The 16,895-nt window shown below is 35.8% G+C and overlaps 1 protein-coding gene across 1 annotated transcript in view; it reads left to right on the top strand.

Annotated features, from left to right (window-relative positions):
• MLLT3 (MLLT3 super elongation complex subunit) overlaps nucleotides 1–16,070 on the top strand; it is a 110,775-nt gene extending 94,705 nt beyond the window's left edge. The window contains exons 8-12 of the mRNA XM_042877553.1: nucleotides 2,686–2,818; nucleotides 4,348–4,447; nucleotides 6,410–6,481; nucleotides 7,724–7,795; nucleotides 13,294–16,070. Coding sequence (XP_042733487.1) covers nucleotides 2,686–2,818; nucleotides 4,348–4,447; nucleotides 6,410–6,481; nucleotides 7,724–7,795; nucleotides 13,294–13,425 — 509 coding nt within the window. The 3' untranslated portion in view covers nucleotides 13,426–16,070. The remainder of the gene's footprint in view (nucleotides 1–2,685; nucleotides 2,819–4,347; nucleotides 4,448–6,409; nucleotides 6,482–7,723; nucleotides 7,796–13,293) is intronic.
• Nucleotides 16,071–16,895: the final 825 nt, after the last annotated feature.

The raw sequence follows: 16,895 nt of genomic DNA, 5'->3' as shown, positions 1-16,895 counted from the left end.
AAACATTGGGCTAACTGAAGTTTTTTCAAGTTCCTTTGCCCGCAGGGCTTACTTAGGGTTTTCTGTGTTTCCTTGCCAAGAATATTTTCTCTTGGACAGCTCTTAGTTTTCAGTTTCTTGTGAGCCACTCTGACCTTTTCGGAGAGAACAGCTTCTACAACCCTTCAAAAAAAAAAAAAAAAAAAAAAAAGTTGTAAGTTAAGTACAACCAAGGAGCAGAGTACTAATGGCAGCATGACTACCAGTGCTAGAAACAGAAAACTTTAACACTGCAGATTGCTAAGAAGGCCAACTGAAGTCAACCAGCTAGGTAAGAAATGTCTTGTTCAGAGTTGCAGACTTGATCCTCTGTTCAGTGAAAGCATATTTGAATGGCAGGTTGTTGATTGGCTGGGGATGTCAGTTGTGGCTGTTTGTCAGGAGTCTGCATTCATTTTTTCTTCAAGGCAGAAGAACAAGCCCATTTCCAGCTTAAGATGGGACTGTGTGCCCCAGAAAGCAGCATGGAACAAGACAAAATGGCCCTCTCCTGCATGTGGAAAAAAGACATGCAGGGATAATGAATTAGCTCAAACCTGAGAGGACAGACTGTGTGGGGAGAGTGTTGTATGTGTGCTGGTTTTCTTCTATTTAAAAATAAAATCAAGGATTGTTATTTGGAATGTCTTCCAGCTCACTGCCGACACAGCTACCAGTTTCCAAAGTTTTGAGTTATGTGCTGGTCTTTAATGCAGAGTGAACTATTTTTGTGACACTAAATATTTTTACAAAATTGGGTTTTGGTTGATTATTTTAACTTCCATGTCATTGTCTTTCTTCTCTGCTCTTTCCTTAAGGAGATTTTCTTTTATCCACATTTTTATCTAGTCTCTTCTGTATTATTTTTTTTTCCTCTTTGTGGAGAGGACATGAATACATTCTCAAGAGCTGACTTTGGCCTATGGACTGAAGCAGGACATCACTGCTGCCAGAACAGACAGAAGATTACTGTCTTCAACAGAATTTCTACAGCAGTTAGTAGTATCTCTTTGTGCAGTAAGGAAACTAGCCTTTCTAGGTTAGAGCTGGCCTATGGGAAATACCCATATGTTCTTCCCTTTTATCTCTCTTTAAACGTATATTCCTTCTTTGTATGTTTGCAGTCTAATGTTCCTTCCTTGCCTTTCATCTCAATTCATTTAGCCCCCTATTCCTGTCTCATTTTTTCATCCCAACAGCCAAAGTTCTCAGTAAGAATGCTTTTGCAAAAGTTGGAAATAGGCAGATTCTTCCTTCAGCCATGTGCTGACACTCTTGAGAGTGTTTCAGAGGAAAATCGCTACTGCTCCTATTAAAATTGGAGAGAGCCTTTTTCCAAGATGTCAAGTGATTAGATAATCTGTCTCCAACTTAGCATTTGCAAATATCTGAGCACTGTTTGTCTCATACTTACACAGAAACAGAAAGCAAAGCACAACTCAGCTGCTTCTGCAGATCAGCAATGGTTGTACGGACAAGAATTCTGTGTGACTTGCCTTCTTTTGTGGTCTGTGGAGTGTCTGGTCCACGAGGACCAGGCCCAGCAGCACCATTTGTGCCTGCTGCCACCCAGCCTCAAGGTGTGCAAACACGTAAAAGAAACCTTAACCAAACTGCCTCAACTTATAAATATTTTTGTGCAGACTTGGTTGTAAACCATACTCAGCAGTGGCTTTGAAGTCACATACGCAAAACTGGCCAAAATTATTTGACCTGTGCTTTGCCAGGTTTTGGGCAATCCACAAAGCTATTACTCCTGAGGAGGGAACACCCTTATTGTTAAAGGGTCAGGCAGAGAGATGTCTGTCTGTTCTTTTGGCTGTGACCAAAGGTAATGCTCCTTGGCTCTGTTCTGCCATTAGCAAATACAGAGTGGAAAGGTTCATCTCCCTTTGGAGAACAATGGGGAGTTCATTCACATCAGTACTTGTATTTCCTGGGCTGGGAGAGTTACTGATTTTTTTTTTTTTTTTTTTTTAATTTATATTTTTTACTTATGAACATCAGCAAAGTGCTTATTTGACCTGGAATTGATCCTGAAATAAGGGGAGCTACTAAATCTAAGTTTATCAAAAACAGGAAGTCAAAGTCTGCCTTCACAAGTACAAGTTACAGTCAGAATGATTTATTGGACTTTGCTACTCAGTGTGTGGATTAACCTAACAAATACACCGCTACCAGTAGGTCTCTGTAGATCTGTATTGGCAAGTAATACCATCTGATAAAGCAAGAAAAACTAAAACTTAGCAATGTAAAATAATCTTGCTTTTAATAATAATAGTATAGTAATAATAAATTTCTCCTAAACTAAAACATGCATAGAGAATGCCTGTTTGTGACAGCATTTTATTTACTTCGTCTGTGTTTCAGGGAACCAAACCTGCAAACACTTGAACACAAGTCACTTCATTGTCATGAGTGTCTCCTGAAGCTTCCTGTGTTGCCCATGTAAATAAATGATTCATAAATAAATGCCAGCAGCATAAGCCCCCAGTGCATTACTTCATATGTTTAATATTTGACTCTGCCCTCCCAGTTCAATGCTGGGAAAGTTGCTTCTGTTATCTACAAATCTGGGTAGTCACACTGCAAAGAGAGCTTCATTTGCCTGTTGTTTTTGGTTTTTTTTTCTTTTTTTTTTTAATTTGTTTGTTTCTGTTGTTTCAGGTCCATTGAGGTCTATAATGAAAGATCTGCATTCGGATGATAATGAAGATGAATCAGAGGAACCGGATGACAATGATAATGATTCTGAGTTGGAACGACCTGTAAATACACGAGGAGGAAGCAGGAGTCGTAGGTGAGTGTCTTTTGATGGCAGATAGTTTGGTGGCTAAAACATTTTTCTTATTATTAGTGGAATGAAGTCTAATGTTCTCATAGAGTACTGAGTAGCAAATGGACAAAGTTTAGATTCTTATTTTTAAAGGATGTGCAAACAAGCAAAAAACTGTTAGAATCAGCCATTCGCAGTACAAATTGTTTCTGTACAAATCCACATGGATATGATGAACCACATTCATCTGACTTTTGTTTCATGCATTTGACTTCAGAGAGCAGTTGTAATTACTCTCTGGTATAAGAGGTAAAATTAAGGAATTTGATTGCTGAGTGAGCCAGCCTGTACATAATGTCACATTGTCACAACCCCTATGCTTACCAGCTTTAGATTGTTAAATTGGATCAGAATCAGTGAAATTGAATTCAGAGCAATTTCTGCACTGCATATCGTAAATAATAAGTAGAAGTGCAGACAGATGGTAAAGCAATTGTTAGTCACAGAATTTATTCCTTAAAAAAGGGTTCTGCTTCCTAGCTACAATTTCATGTGGGCATTCCAAAAGTCAGCTATTTTTCAGGCAGCTGAAAGCTCTTTCTGCTGAATCCCGGACTCCCTCAAGCTTTTTCATAGTGGATACTTTGTCTGCTCCAAAACATTTTGCTAGTTCCACCATTTGTGGGCGCATAGCACCTGAGCAACTCCATCAGCATCAGGTCTAAATGGGAAGGTGATAGGCAAGTACTAGTGAAGGTTAACTGCTTCTCTGGAACACTTCAGCAGCTGAAATCACAGGGAAAAAAAAGGTAAGCCTAGCAGTTTGAGAGTTCATGTCAGGTTATGTTCTAGAAAGGATTCTTAGGCTCAGCTTAATCTCAGTGTAGAGATTTTATGCCTATTTTTAACAAAACTCAAGGTTGTGTTTTTCTAACTTCTTTTTATCCTCAATTACCATATTTTTTCTTCCAATTAGCACATATTTTCTGTTGTTCCTCAGTAAATGAAGGGTAAGACTACTAGAATAAGAGCTTTTTTACATGGCCTTTACATCTCCCGAGATACCAAGTTTTTAAATTTTAGCCAGGAAAGATAATGTTATTTATGTCAAGAAACAAAGAACTGTTAATTGAAGCAATTTTCCAAACACAAGCACAGCTTTTAGAAAGTTTTTACAAGTGTAGAAAAATATCTCTGAAAAACATCATCTCTCTTATATGTGTCTGAGATACAGGTTTACTCCACTTACGAAGGAAACAGCATAAATATTTCAAAAATAGTTAATTCTTTCTCTAGATGTTAACTGTTGTTAGCTGGACAGTGACTTCTCAGCCCAGTGAAAAGGATGCCATGTTACACTGGACTTTTTCCAGAATGCTGCCTTACTTGGATGCTGCTGTGCTACTGAGCAGCACTTTTCCAATTTACTTTGAATAATAACTTCCATAGGAAAGGGTTTATTCTTGGCCTCCTCCCTCAAATATGAGCTTGGTTCACTCCTGTAAGTAGCCCTTTGACTGGCAGTGTAATCTCTTGCCTCTGTTTTTCCATAGGGTTAGTCTGAGTGATGGAAGTGACAGTGACAGCAATTCAGCTTCCTCACCACTACATCATGAACCAGCACCACCTCCGTTAAAAACTAACAGCAACCAGGTAAAGTCAGAATTCATAAATGCAAGCCTCACATGGAACATGCCTTGCACCTGACATTCATATAATGCTTTGATTACTTAAAAGAAGTCACTTAATCTGAAAATTGACAAAGCCATTTTTTTCAGGAGATGGAAAAATATTTGGCTTAGAAAATACTGTAAAAGCAAGTTATCATTCTTATCTCTGTTATAAGGAATGTCTTCATTGCATATGAATTAATTTCATAAGGTAAACAATCTAAACTGGCTTTACAACATCAGTTGTACAGTTCATACTATTTTTGGTTTATTTTAGCATTAGACCCAGTTGAAATTGATAGGATTAATCTCACAAGTTTATGCATTCCGCTTTTCCCCTCTCCCTCACCAGTTTCTGACTTGAAGATGGGGTATTTTTTTTTCTTTTACTGCGAGATACAGTAGTCTTTACTTCACAGAAAGAGTACTCAATCCATTTCAATAAAAGTTGGCATTATTCATGTCACTGAAAGTCAAATATATGTTGGAGAACCTATGGAGTAGGTTCTATATTTAGCAAAGGAAGGAGGATCCTTGACCAAAAAAGTATTCTTACTGAATGAGATACAGATTCTATAGGTTTTTTCGAAGATCATCTGTACATATTTCTCAATTTTTTTTTTTGTTTAATGAAGATGTTTACTTCTAAAGAGGTAATATAAATGTTAAGTCCATAAATATAAGTCCTAATATGCAACATCTCACTCAGTCATGTATTTCATGTTCCTTTCCTTTTTGTTGTGCTAACAATATGTCTACTTGCTGATCAGTAGCAGTGAGCTAGCTAGAATGGAATGTCTCATTTTCTTGCTTTTTCACAATGAGCTGAGAATCTGAAATTTATGGAAGTATTAGGACAGATTCTTTAGCAGGGTCTGTGGTGATAAGGGGAGACTATTTCCAACGTAAAGAGGGTAGATGTAGGTGGATATAAGATGTAGATGTAGGTAGATGTAAGATGTAGGTAGATATAAGAAAAAAGTATTTTAAAGTGAGAGTAGTGAAGGCACTGGAACAGATTGCCTGAAGATGTAGTGGATTCCACATCCCTGGAGACATTCAAGATCAGGCTGGACCAAGCTCTAGGCAACCTGATCAAGCTGTGGATGTGCCTGTTCATTGCAGGGCAGTTGAACTTAGAGGGTCTTTAAAGATCCCTTCCAACTCTGAGGATTCTGTGACTCTATTACAAGAGTTCAATTTGTGTGGGTCCTAGTTGCAATTGAAATCTCTACTTGGTAGTGTAAAGCTGCTTACTAGGATCATTCTTGTACCTGATGAAATTAGGCTTGTGTTAAAGTAAGTCCATTTATAGAACAAGTTAACATTGCTAGAAGTGTCTTCTAGTATGCTTAGTGCTTTATCTCATTCAAACAAGATGTTCTATTTTAATTATGCATCAAGAGCACTCTAAGAAAGCAGCTTTTTCAAATGCAGTATGTCCTTGCTGAGTTTCTATCTAATACAAAGAATTTTCTTTTTTTTTTTTAAATCAAGAAAAGTATCTAAAAGCATGGATATAAAAGATCCATGCCTAGAGGTCACTTTTCAAGACCAGACACTTTTTTTCCACTGGCCTACACTGTACATGCTGAATCAAAGAATTAATTTTTTCTTCAGAAAATTATGTTTTACTTTCTGCATTGCTTTTGACTAAGTAAAAGCACTTCTACTGCTGCCCCACTCTATATTTATGGTTCTGGTTATACTGGGGAACATATATACAATTCTAACTGTTTATGCCAAGTGAAGTAGAAATCAGAAAGAACTTTAAGATAGCTGCCAGTTAAGCTTCTGGGTAGTCTAGAAATAATGAAAAGCCTGGTTTTGAGTTTAGATTTTTCCAAATGCTGTATTCTTTGTGTTATTAACAGCAGATTTTTTTTGTATGTAATTGTATCCAATTATGCATTTATTTTTTTAATGGATTTTCTTTTTTTCCCAGATTTTAGAAGTGAAAAGTCCAATAAAGCAAAACAAATCTGATAAACAAATAAAGAATGGTGATTGTGATAAGGTAAATGCCAATGAAATAACAGTAAATTATTCAATATATATCTATTTACTAAAAACAAAATACTACTTAGAGTGAAAGGCTGTCATTGCAACATCTTTGCTTTGGGCTCCTTAAAGTGGAGATTGTTCTCCTTTTCTGTAATTCTTTCTTCTGTGCTATTTTGAAAATGCTTTCCTTCTCCTGAAAACATGTAGTGATTTAGCAAGTATCATCAGATGAGAATCTGCCCTATACTATTTATTTTGTCTACTCTCCTGCATTGTGCTTTTGAGATGAAATGATGGTTTTTGAACAGGAAATTTTACAGTAGTATTTTTAGTCAATGAAGAACTGAAATAAACATTTTACTGAATCATTTTTGGTAGTGTGCAGTAGGGAATGCCAATGTGTTTTAAGGCATTAACCAAGATAATTTTGTTCAAAATCATGTCACCTGGTCATTGCTAAGAGTTCTCAGTCCTTTTGAGAGAGAACATTATTTCCCAGCATGGACTTTAAGTTCCTCTTAAATTTTGTATAGCGTTATATTTTCTTTGTGCTAATGTGATGTAGGAGACCAATGCTGCAGTATCTGTTGCTGGATTTTCAGCATTATGATCCATACACTTCTTTAATTTCTTAAGCAGGGTGCCGTATTTCTCTGGGCTTAAAAGCAAACATGGTGTTTGATGTCTCAGACTGAAGGAGACATTTGATACTTGGATGGACAGATGGGACATATGTGATGCCCCAGGAATTAAGAAAGTGAAAGTTGCTAGTGGATTGATTTTTCTTTATCTTTCTCCCCTTATGTCTCTCTGTTGATGCAGAAAATTCATTATTCAGCTTTAGAGGAAGAGAGGAAATCAGTTGTGAGACTTTCATCTTGTCTTATCTGCAAAGTTGGGAGATGTTTTTTAAATATGCTGCTTGGGCAGCTCAAGTCTGTTACATACTGTTTGCCATAGCTAAGATGGAAATATTTTCAAGTAAAGGGTCACCTAGCTTTCAAAAGGAAGAGGCAGCTTCCTTAAGTACCTTAAAATTTTAAGTACCTTAAAATTTTCAGTATCATAAAGTATCTAAGGAAATCCACAAAAAATTATGGGTGGATTGTATGAAGCTTAAGAAAACTAGCCTGCTTAGTAAGAAAATCTAGCTTAAGGAAGGTGTACAATAAAATTTCCTTTTGTGTGTGAATTTTTTGAAATACATGGCTATGATTTCATTAACAAGTTGTTTATGGGGGGGATTTGTTTCTAGGCATATCTTGATGAACTGGTAGAGCTCCACAGAAGATTAATGACATTGAGAGAGAGACATGTACTGCAGCAGGTGAGGAGCATTCTCATGAAAAGTCACAGCATGCTCACTGAAGTTGTGAAGTCACTTTTTTTTTTCCTCTTTGTCTAAGTCTCTATCATCAGATTTGACAGCCTTAAAGTCTGTGGAATCTATTTCCTGCCCATTACACTTTCAGTGTAGCTTAGGGGCTTTTTAGACATTATTTAAATCGTGTTGCCACACTAAATGGTAAGATTAAAAGTTAAGCAAACAAAAGCGTATCTGAGATAATTTTTTTAACCAATTTGTATTTGTATTTTTCAATGTGTTGTACCAATAATAATGGAAACAGGATAGGTGAATAGATTCATCTGTGCACCATTCTTCATGAAAGTACTGTTGCTTTTTTGCTGAGAAGGACAGGCATTTTTTCAAATACACTTTTAAAGATGTGCTTTTTGGCAAGCAGAAAGCATGGAATTTAATGCCAATCTCAATCTAGAAAAAAAAAGTTTGAGTCTTCTAAAGTTGTGGAAATAGTTAAAAAAAAAAAAAGTATGAACTAAGAAGGCTTGAAATGTATTTGCAAATTACACAATAGTAAGAACTTTTATTCTTTGTTTTGGGTGGCGTTAGACACCATTGGATTTCAAATAGTGACGATGAAGCAATAAAGGCATAGTAGCAAAACAGATGTAATTGTAGCACAGATGGTTATATTATGTTTCTCACACTTAAATGCCTCTTGTGGACATGTTATAAATATGGATATTTTTACCACTTCTAAATGATTGCAATCACTCATCAAATTTCTCAACACTTGGATAAGGGTGTAAAAAAAAAAAAAAAAAAAAAGAAAGAAAAAAGGAGAAAAAAATCTTTTAGTAAGCCTCAGCAATAATTTGTGAATGCTCGTTAGTCCTGGTTTTGTTTGCAAAGATCAGGAAAAAAATTGAGAAGTCAATGAAAAGGAAGATCATGATTAAGAATATTCTTAGTTAAAGAAAAATACTGATGGCTATGTCAAGTTTCATGTTTTGTAGTACACAGTCGTGTGTCCTTTGTCTTGTATTTGGTACCCTTCATATTTAGTGTACTGTTGTTTCCCAAGTTCATTTTGTCCTTAGTACAAACCAGTACATTCTTAACGTCAAAGCACAGTGCTAGCTGTAGTAGTTTTAAACATAATGTTGGCATTGAAGTGGAATGGCAACAGCATGTGTGTTCTTAAGTGATGTTTATAGTACCTACAGTTTGTTGGAGCAGGTGAAAGTCTGTTTCACATGTCAAAGTCTTACCTGCAGATTTTTAGGGAATTTTTACAGAAGTGTATGACAAGAATAATGAAGATATCAATCAGGATTGTAAGGAATTGTAATGTCAAAGAACTTGAAGTTCTACTTGAACTGCTGAGGGATGTGGAAAGGAATGGGAAGTTTTTTGTTGTCTAAATTGTTAACAAGTCTATAGATAGTGACAGCAAGTAGGGATGTGGCTTGGCTGGAAATGACATAAATGCATCTTTTTGAGAATATGACTTTTCCTCAAGAGAGGTATTTCTCTTTGAGTTGCTTTCTAAAGAAAGCTAAAATTAATACACCAAAAGAAAGAGAAGACAAGAAAAGTGTGATGTTGAGGTGGAAGTGCCTAAATAAGAACTAAGTAATTGTGATATCAAGTGATTCTTAAAGATACGAAATAAATGTCTAATAGGGGGAAGGTGGATGAGAAAGAACATTTGACCAAGAAATGAGTTCTGTGAGAACCTCCTGAGCAATTTGATCTAGATATTGGACCATAACTAGACAGAAATTGGTTTGAAATTACATTTTAAAAAGCACTCTGTCCAGCATCTTTCACAGTGATTAGGCATTTTATTTTCCCTTCATCATTTGCCATGAAAAAGTAGGGATGATTGAGTCTGAAATCACATTATGGTTAATGCTGGATGTCCCATATATTCAAATTTGGCTTTCTGAAGCTGGGCTCCTAAAGCTGTGCTTGCTGACCAGATGGTGTTATCATGACTCGTGAAAGAAAACAAGATTTCTGGTAGGCTTTGCCTTTTATTTTGATGCATCAGAAGGTATGTCTTCATCTTAAAGCCAGTGTACTAGACAGTACAGACGTAAGGAAGAAACTGAGAGTATGCAGCTCTGCTTAAAATTATGTTGTTCATGTCTACAAGATGCAGATTGTAGCTTCATCTCAGCTCATCAGACAGTACAGGCGTAAGGAAGAAATTGAGAGTATGCAGCTCTGCTTAAAATTATGTTGTTCATGTCTACAAGATGCAGATTGAAGCTTCAGATGGCAGCTATCTTCTGAGAATTTTCTTCAAGGGGCAGCTTGCAGGTCTGGAAACTATCAAATGGCTTAAAACCTCCATAAATTGAAAAATGACTATGTCATTAATTGCACTTTGGCTTCCTTAAACATACACGCTCATTTGCTTGTTTAAAGGCTGATAAATAGTTGCGCTATGATGGATAATGATCAAACTGAGCTGGAGAAACATGATGTAAACAGAGATGTACATTACAGCAGAAAAGCAAAGATTACTACACCGGGAGCAAATGAAGTTATTTTTGTATTTTGCTGCCTGAGCTCTCTGAATATAACATTTTAGTGCTGTGTTTTTAAGATTGCAACTGTCAGACTACTTGGCAACTAATCTCAACCTTTTGTTCTTTTTCAAATATTTCTGAATAGTACAGAGATGCAAATGCTAATACTGTAATTCATGAATTCCTCATTCATGGGCATACAGGCAGATGTTTTTCATTGAGCTGTCTGGGTTTATCTTGATATATTTTTATACATCCATTAAAGCTTTTGGGGTTCATTTCAATCGTCTTTACTGTGGTTTCAGTGTGGTGCCCTGACACGGTGGCTATATTTTGTGAGGGCAGGATGAGGAATATATTAAAAATGTTTATATTTCCTTTGGTCTAGGGCTTAAAAGCCCAAAGCAGAACCTAATCAGTAAAAAGTGCTGATCGGGTTTGTTTGTTTGTTTTTTAAATATGCAGTGCTGCTTAAAAATACATGTGGTAACACTTCAGCATAATCTTTGTTCTTAAAATGAGGAATATTGCTGTGGGGATTTTGGGAGGTGCTGTTCTTCCACAGTAAAACAAGAAAGTATAGGCAGAATTGTTTAGCATTACTGTGTCCTCTTGGCCACAGCTTCTGTAAAGTTTTGCAGCTAGTTATTTATCATACAGTGGATATTTGGGGAACAAGTCTATGATTAGATTCCAAGCTTTACAAAGTAGGATTCTCTCTTAAATGAGGCTTCAGAGAGTGCCTTAAGATAAGAATAATATATATGGAAGTTTCCCAATGGTAACAATCAGTTGTATTCCATTTGAATTTTTCTCTCATGTTGGTTGTGGGACAGTAGGAGATGGAAAAGTGTGACAAGAACCAATGAATCAATAAGTGGACAAATGAAATATGCAAGTTTAAAATAAAAATTCCCATATGGGGAAAAAACAAACAAACAAAAAAAGCCAAGTGGCACAGATTTAAACAAAGTGCTAATAAGGGGAGGGTTGTTTCTTTGTACTTTCTGGAGTTCTGCACATCTGCAAAGGAAATTAGACATTAAGTTTGCTTTTTTTTTTTTCCCCAGCCCGTGGAAAGTAGAAAGCAATGGTTGGAAAGGGATTTTTACTGTAACAGGCATTTTCTTCTTTATATTTTCTCATTTCCAATCTATTTAATCCACTCTGGGCTGTATCATTCCATATCTGACAGTATGCATGAAGCTATTTCATTAATCACCAACATAATCTTCTCTTTTTGTGGTCTGAACAAAAAAAAAAAAACCAAACAGCTCATTATATAATGAAATGGAGAGGGAGAAATTATAACACAGTTAGTTCCAACATTTAGTTCTTTTCTAAGGTGGTATATTCCTTCCAGGTTTATTATTTTAAGATGTATTCTATTTGCCATGAGTTAATAGGTATCTCATTCAGTGATAGAAAAACTCATCAGAGTAATAAAGTGAAGAATACTTAGCAACAGCATTTCAGTAGAGGACTATCTGGAAACCCTAGAACAATGTGGGGTTCAAATGGAAGGATAGAAATACTGATACTAGCCTGAGCACAGAAGAAATGGTTGGGAGGGTGAAGCAGAAGAACAATATTCTGTCAGTCCATTACAAAGAGACTCTTTTCAGGATGGTATGTCTTTTCAGTGCTCACTTGGAATATATCTCTTGGAATGTAGAAATGCATAAGAGATCAATAGCTATAGTGTGGGCACCATGTCAGCCCAGTCGGATAAATTATACTTCAGCTTTCCAGGATGCTGAGTGTATGTTTAGGTGGATGAAAATCCTAGCATATAATACACGTGGAATTACTTGTTAGAGGAAATTCAGTATTGAAAATGAGCACTTTAAAAATACACACTACAATTAAGAGACTAGAAAATGTTGAAAGTGTAGAAACACAAGTAGGATATTAGTGTTGGTTTCACAGTATTGCAGACTGGTTGAGTTTGGAAGAAACCTCTGGAGACCTTCTTGTCCTTACCGACTGCTTTAGTAGGGAAACCCAGAGCAGATTGTCCAGGCCCATGTCCAGGTTTTGAAGATCTCTGAAGAGAGAGATTTCACGAACTCTCTGGGCAAGCTGTGCCAGTGTTCTGTCACCATCACAAGAAAAAAATGTTTCCTAGTGTTTATACAGAAACCACTGTGTTTGTGCCCATTGTCTCTTGTTCCATCACTGGGCACCACAGAAAAGAACCTGGATTCATCCTCTTTTGCACCCTTCAGGTACTTACATATGAAATACATCGCCAAGAGCCTTTGCTCCTCCAGACTGAACAAATCAGCCTTTCATCACAGATGAAGTGTACCAGTTCTTGATCTTCTCAAGGACTCCTAACAGCTCTTCTATTTCTTCTTGGAATGAAAATTGTGGTTATAGATTAAGTGGTCTCCGTAGATTTTAAACCATTAATATTAGTCCTTCATGGTTCATCTGTTTCTACAAAAAAATTAAGTACGTTATTTGAGGAAAATAATACTAGCACATGAGCTAACCATAGATGTGAGAGCTCTTGAGTACTTTGTTGTTGTTGTTTAATTTAGACTGGCTTCTTTAAGGATTTCTTTTTCTTGCTTGTGGAAAGGTCCATACCAGTTATTTTCTAAAGTAACTTGTTTGGAAGCTAAGCACAAAGTGTGTATTCCATAGAGATCTACCTAGTTTGTTTGTTGTTACGGTGATTGGTTTTTGTTGTTGTATGCTGTGAAGATGAAGGGGTTTTGTTTTTTTTTTAGTTTAGGTATTTTTTTTGTTTATTTTTCATAGTAGAGGCTGACCTTAAAAATATGAAGATGTTAATGTTCTAAAAAAAAAAAAAGAAAAACAACAAAAAAGCTGTAGTATAGACTATGGTTCTGTGTGACATAGTGACAAGGACAATGGTTTAATATGCATATATTAGTGAAGTGGGTTTATTTTATGCCATTAATACACTCAATGAAAGTGAAATTTTCAGCTGCATCTTTTCTTTCCTTTCAGATAGTAAACCTAATAGAGGAAACTGGACACTTTCATATCACAAATACAACCTTTGACTTTGATCTTTGCTCACTGGACAAAACCACAGTCCGAAAACTACAGAGTTATCTGGAAACATCTGGATCCTCCTGAGGATTCAGCATCTGGATGCATCAAAAACTGTTCTCTAAATGAAACATTCAGAATGATGCAACCAAAATGATGGAGAAACAAAACAACCTCGTTCAGTTTTATTTTTCATTAAAGCCAGTCATCATCTCTTAATAATGAAGAGGAGAAGTGACAAGACTCAGAGGACTGCTCTTCTCAACAAGAAAATGCTCCGGAAGAGTTTACCTGGATAGCCTTGAAAATCAAATACAATAACAAACAGAAAACTTGGTCTTAATGAATGTGTATGGTATCATGTATCTCTTTGTGGTGTTCCACTCCACAAGATGAATGCATGTTCAACACACTGCCTTATTGCATAACTGATCTATTTATTACTGCATACATGTATTTCAAAGTCAATGAGTCACTGAATGACACTACCAGATGTTGCAAGTAGTGGTATTCCATGTATGCTTTTTTGATTCAGTCTCATCAAAAACCTAGTAATCTTATTCATGTTGAAATCCCACTTCTTGCTAACTTTCTCTAGACAATGAAAACACTGCAGTCTTGTTTTCATTTCTGCACTTCCAGAAGTCGAGATACAACATGAGGGACCAAATGATGGTCCTACATTTTGCCTCCAATCTGCCAAAGTTGGACCATGGCAGGTTGGACTGCTGGTCCTTGGCTCTATCCATTTATTGATATTGGTCATGGTAGAAAATGCACCAAATAGGATCATATGACTTCCTGTCTAGCCTTAGTGAATAAACCATTAGGATTTCTAACAAAAAAAAATGTTATGTATACTGTCCTGAAACCAGAATTTTTTGCAGTCTGCATTTTTGTCTGTTTTAATGTTATAAAATTAATTATATATGAGTGAAGGTGTTCTGCAGGATCATCATAAAAGAAGAAATACTGATCCTGTCTTCTAAGGAAATGTTGTAGAAAATTCTTAATTTGGAGCTATTTATTACTATGAGTTTCTGCACTCCTTTGCTTCTTACCATAAAACTATTGACATAACATTTTTTGTTTGTTCATGTAGTAAATGGTCTCCTTAGCCTGTTTGGGGATTTTGTTTTTGTTGTTTGTGGGTTTTTTGTTGTTGTTTTTGTTTGTGCTTTTTTTTTTTTTTTTTACAACTGCTAAATTAAAAACCTTTATTTGAAAATAAAAAATTGGTTGTTACACAGTTACATGTTGGGATAAATATATCATATATATGTGTGTATATGTACACATATCACACATATATAAATATACATACACACATCTGTCTTTTACACTTCCCAGATTCAATAACATGCTTGTGCTTCCAGAAGGATTTCTTGCCTATAAAAATGAGTTTTCTTTCATGCTATGTTTTGTTCTTTAAAATGGGAATCCTTGTTCACGCATGATAAATTAGAGGAAGTGTTTCATAACAAAGTTTGGTGCTGTCACATTGCTGATGGTTTCCTGATGAAATCATTACCTTCTTAATGACTGAACACTAAAATAATTGCTAAAGTAAAACCCCTATTGAAAAGAGAAAAGATGAAAAAAATACATACTTCTGGATGCAAAAGTTTATTCAGATTTACCAGCCTTAAAAAATGTATCTTATTTCTGGACAGGCCAGTATATGTCATGTATATGCTTTTATGCCACATGTGCTCTATGTATAGTGTTGAACAGTAGCATCTGTATGATTTATTGTTTCATGCGCACTGTTTGTGTAGCACTGTAAAACTAAATTCCTATTGGGGTTATTTCTTATTCAAATAGTAGATCTTAATACTGTTTCTTTAAGTCCAAAGAAAATTTTACACTTTACTGTTTTTGAGAGGGTGAGCTGGGTATTGGGCTGGGGGCTATTTTCATATTTAAAACGTTGTTTGACCACACTCTGCAGGAAGTTCTTCTCAGGCTTCCAAAGAACAAGTGTACTTTTTCAGTAATGTTATGACTCTTATTGACGATTGGCATGAAGCATACTTGAAGCATTATGTTGTTCTTTTAAGTCCATGTCTTAATGTGCAATTGTTGGAGGGAAATGGGGATCATTTTAAAGTTACTTCTAGCATAAGGCAGGTGATAGTTGGGAGGAGGAAGGGGTGCATGTGAGGGGGATTAACTTCAATTTTTATTAATATTTTATATGAAAATGTTTGGAAATCTAAAAACAACCTTAACTTTTGGTCTACTAGTGGTTGTTCAACATCCTGTCTCTTAGTTACACCATATACATGTGGAATTTTCTCCATTTTGACTTTCCCAAGTTTCATGTTTACAACTACTTCAGTCTTAGGGGAGTGGGAAGGATTCTATGGTACTGCTAGTGTAAGAATATTGAACTGTTTTGTTAGAAATGGTAAAATATACCTTTTTACCCTTAAAATACTGGATAAGCTTTAATGTTCATTGACAAGGGTAGAAGAAAACAGCAAGTAGGAAAACAGGTATAAGAAACTACACAATTGTAGTATCAAGTTACTGCTGAATTTAATGCAAATCATGGAGCATCCATAAACTCTTAATTTTGTTAATTCAATGAGGTTGGGAGAGGGGAAAAAAAATAGACTGAAGAGTTGTGTGTGTGTGCATGTTGAGTTTTCCACAAAATTCTGATAGAATAAGTTACCAAATGTTGATCTGAAAAATACGTTAGCTATTTTCGTCTAATTTTGTATACAGAAACAAAATAAATTCTTGTTCAATTAATTTCAAACAGTGATATTTCTCTTAAAGAAATTGTTGTAAGACACCCTACCAACATATAAATACACTGTTTGGGACTGGTTAAATGTTCTAGCAATAAATGTTTTGGAATTGTACATAACATCAAGCTATTTAAACAAAGCTGTCTGGGAGAATTTGGGTTAATTCACTGAAGTAACTGGACAGAGGGCTATCAGTGAGTTGCAAGTTTCAGAGCCAGTGAGTCACTAGAATGTTTTATCCAGCTGGTAAGGACAGTTTTCTTTCTTGACACTAAATTTTTACATCCAAATGAGTAGGCAAGTTTTAGTATCTTTCTAGATGTCTGGGTTCATTGAAAGACCTTACATGATATTCAATTGTGTAAATTTGAAAGGCATCATAATTCACAGTAAAGAAAGCGAGGGTGTACTCTTATCAGAGTCTTTCAAGATAAAATAAAACCTGTGCTTCCTCTGCCAGAACATTTGGATTGCAAGAAGCAGTCAATTATTTCTCTTGGTGAATTTACTGTTTTGTTGGTTTGGTTCATTAGGTTAAGTCTATTCTTTTAATTTTCAATGCAGAGTATACAGACTACAGTGCATTTGGAGAGCCCTACTTTATTTCTATTAGTGCTTGTTTTAGTCTGGGAGAAGGAAAATGGCAAGTTCTTGGGTTTTGCCTCACCCTTTGTCCCTTTTTCCCTTTCTTTCAGTGAAGTAAAGTATGTCCACAATCTGTTTCAGGTCCCTAGAAGTATTAATTGTGCTTTCTTCAACATTGTGTTACTGTTTTGGGTCTCCTGAGCAAACCACTGA

The sequence above is a fragment of the Lagopus leucura genome, unplaced genomic scaffold, assembly GCF_019238085.1.
Source record: "Lagopus leucura isolate 7727_CA_CO unplaced genomic scaffold, USGS_WTPT01 Super-Scaffold_100018, whole genome shotgun sequence".
NCBI classification, from domain to species: Eukaryota; Metazoa; Chordata; class Aves; order Galliformes; family Phasianidae; genus Lagopus; species Lagopus leucura.
Note: the sequence above shows the minus strand (reverse complement) of the source record. Positions and strands in the feature narration are given on the sequence as shown.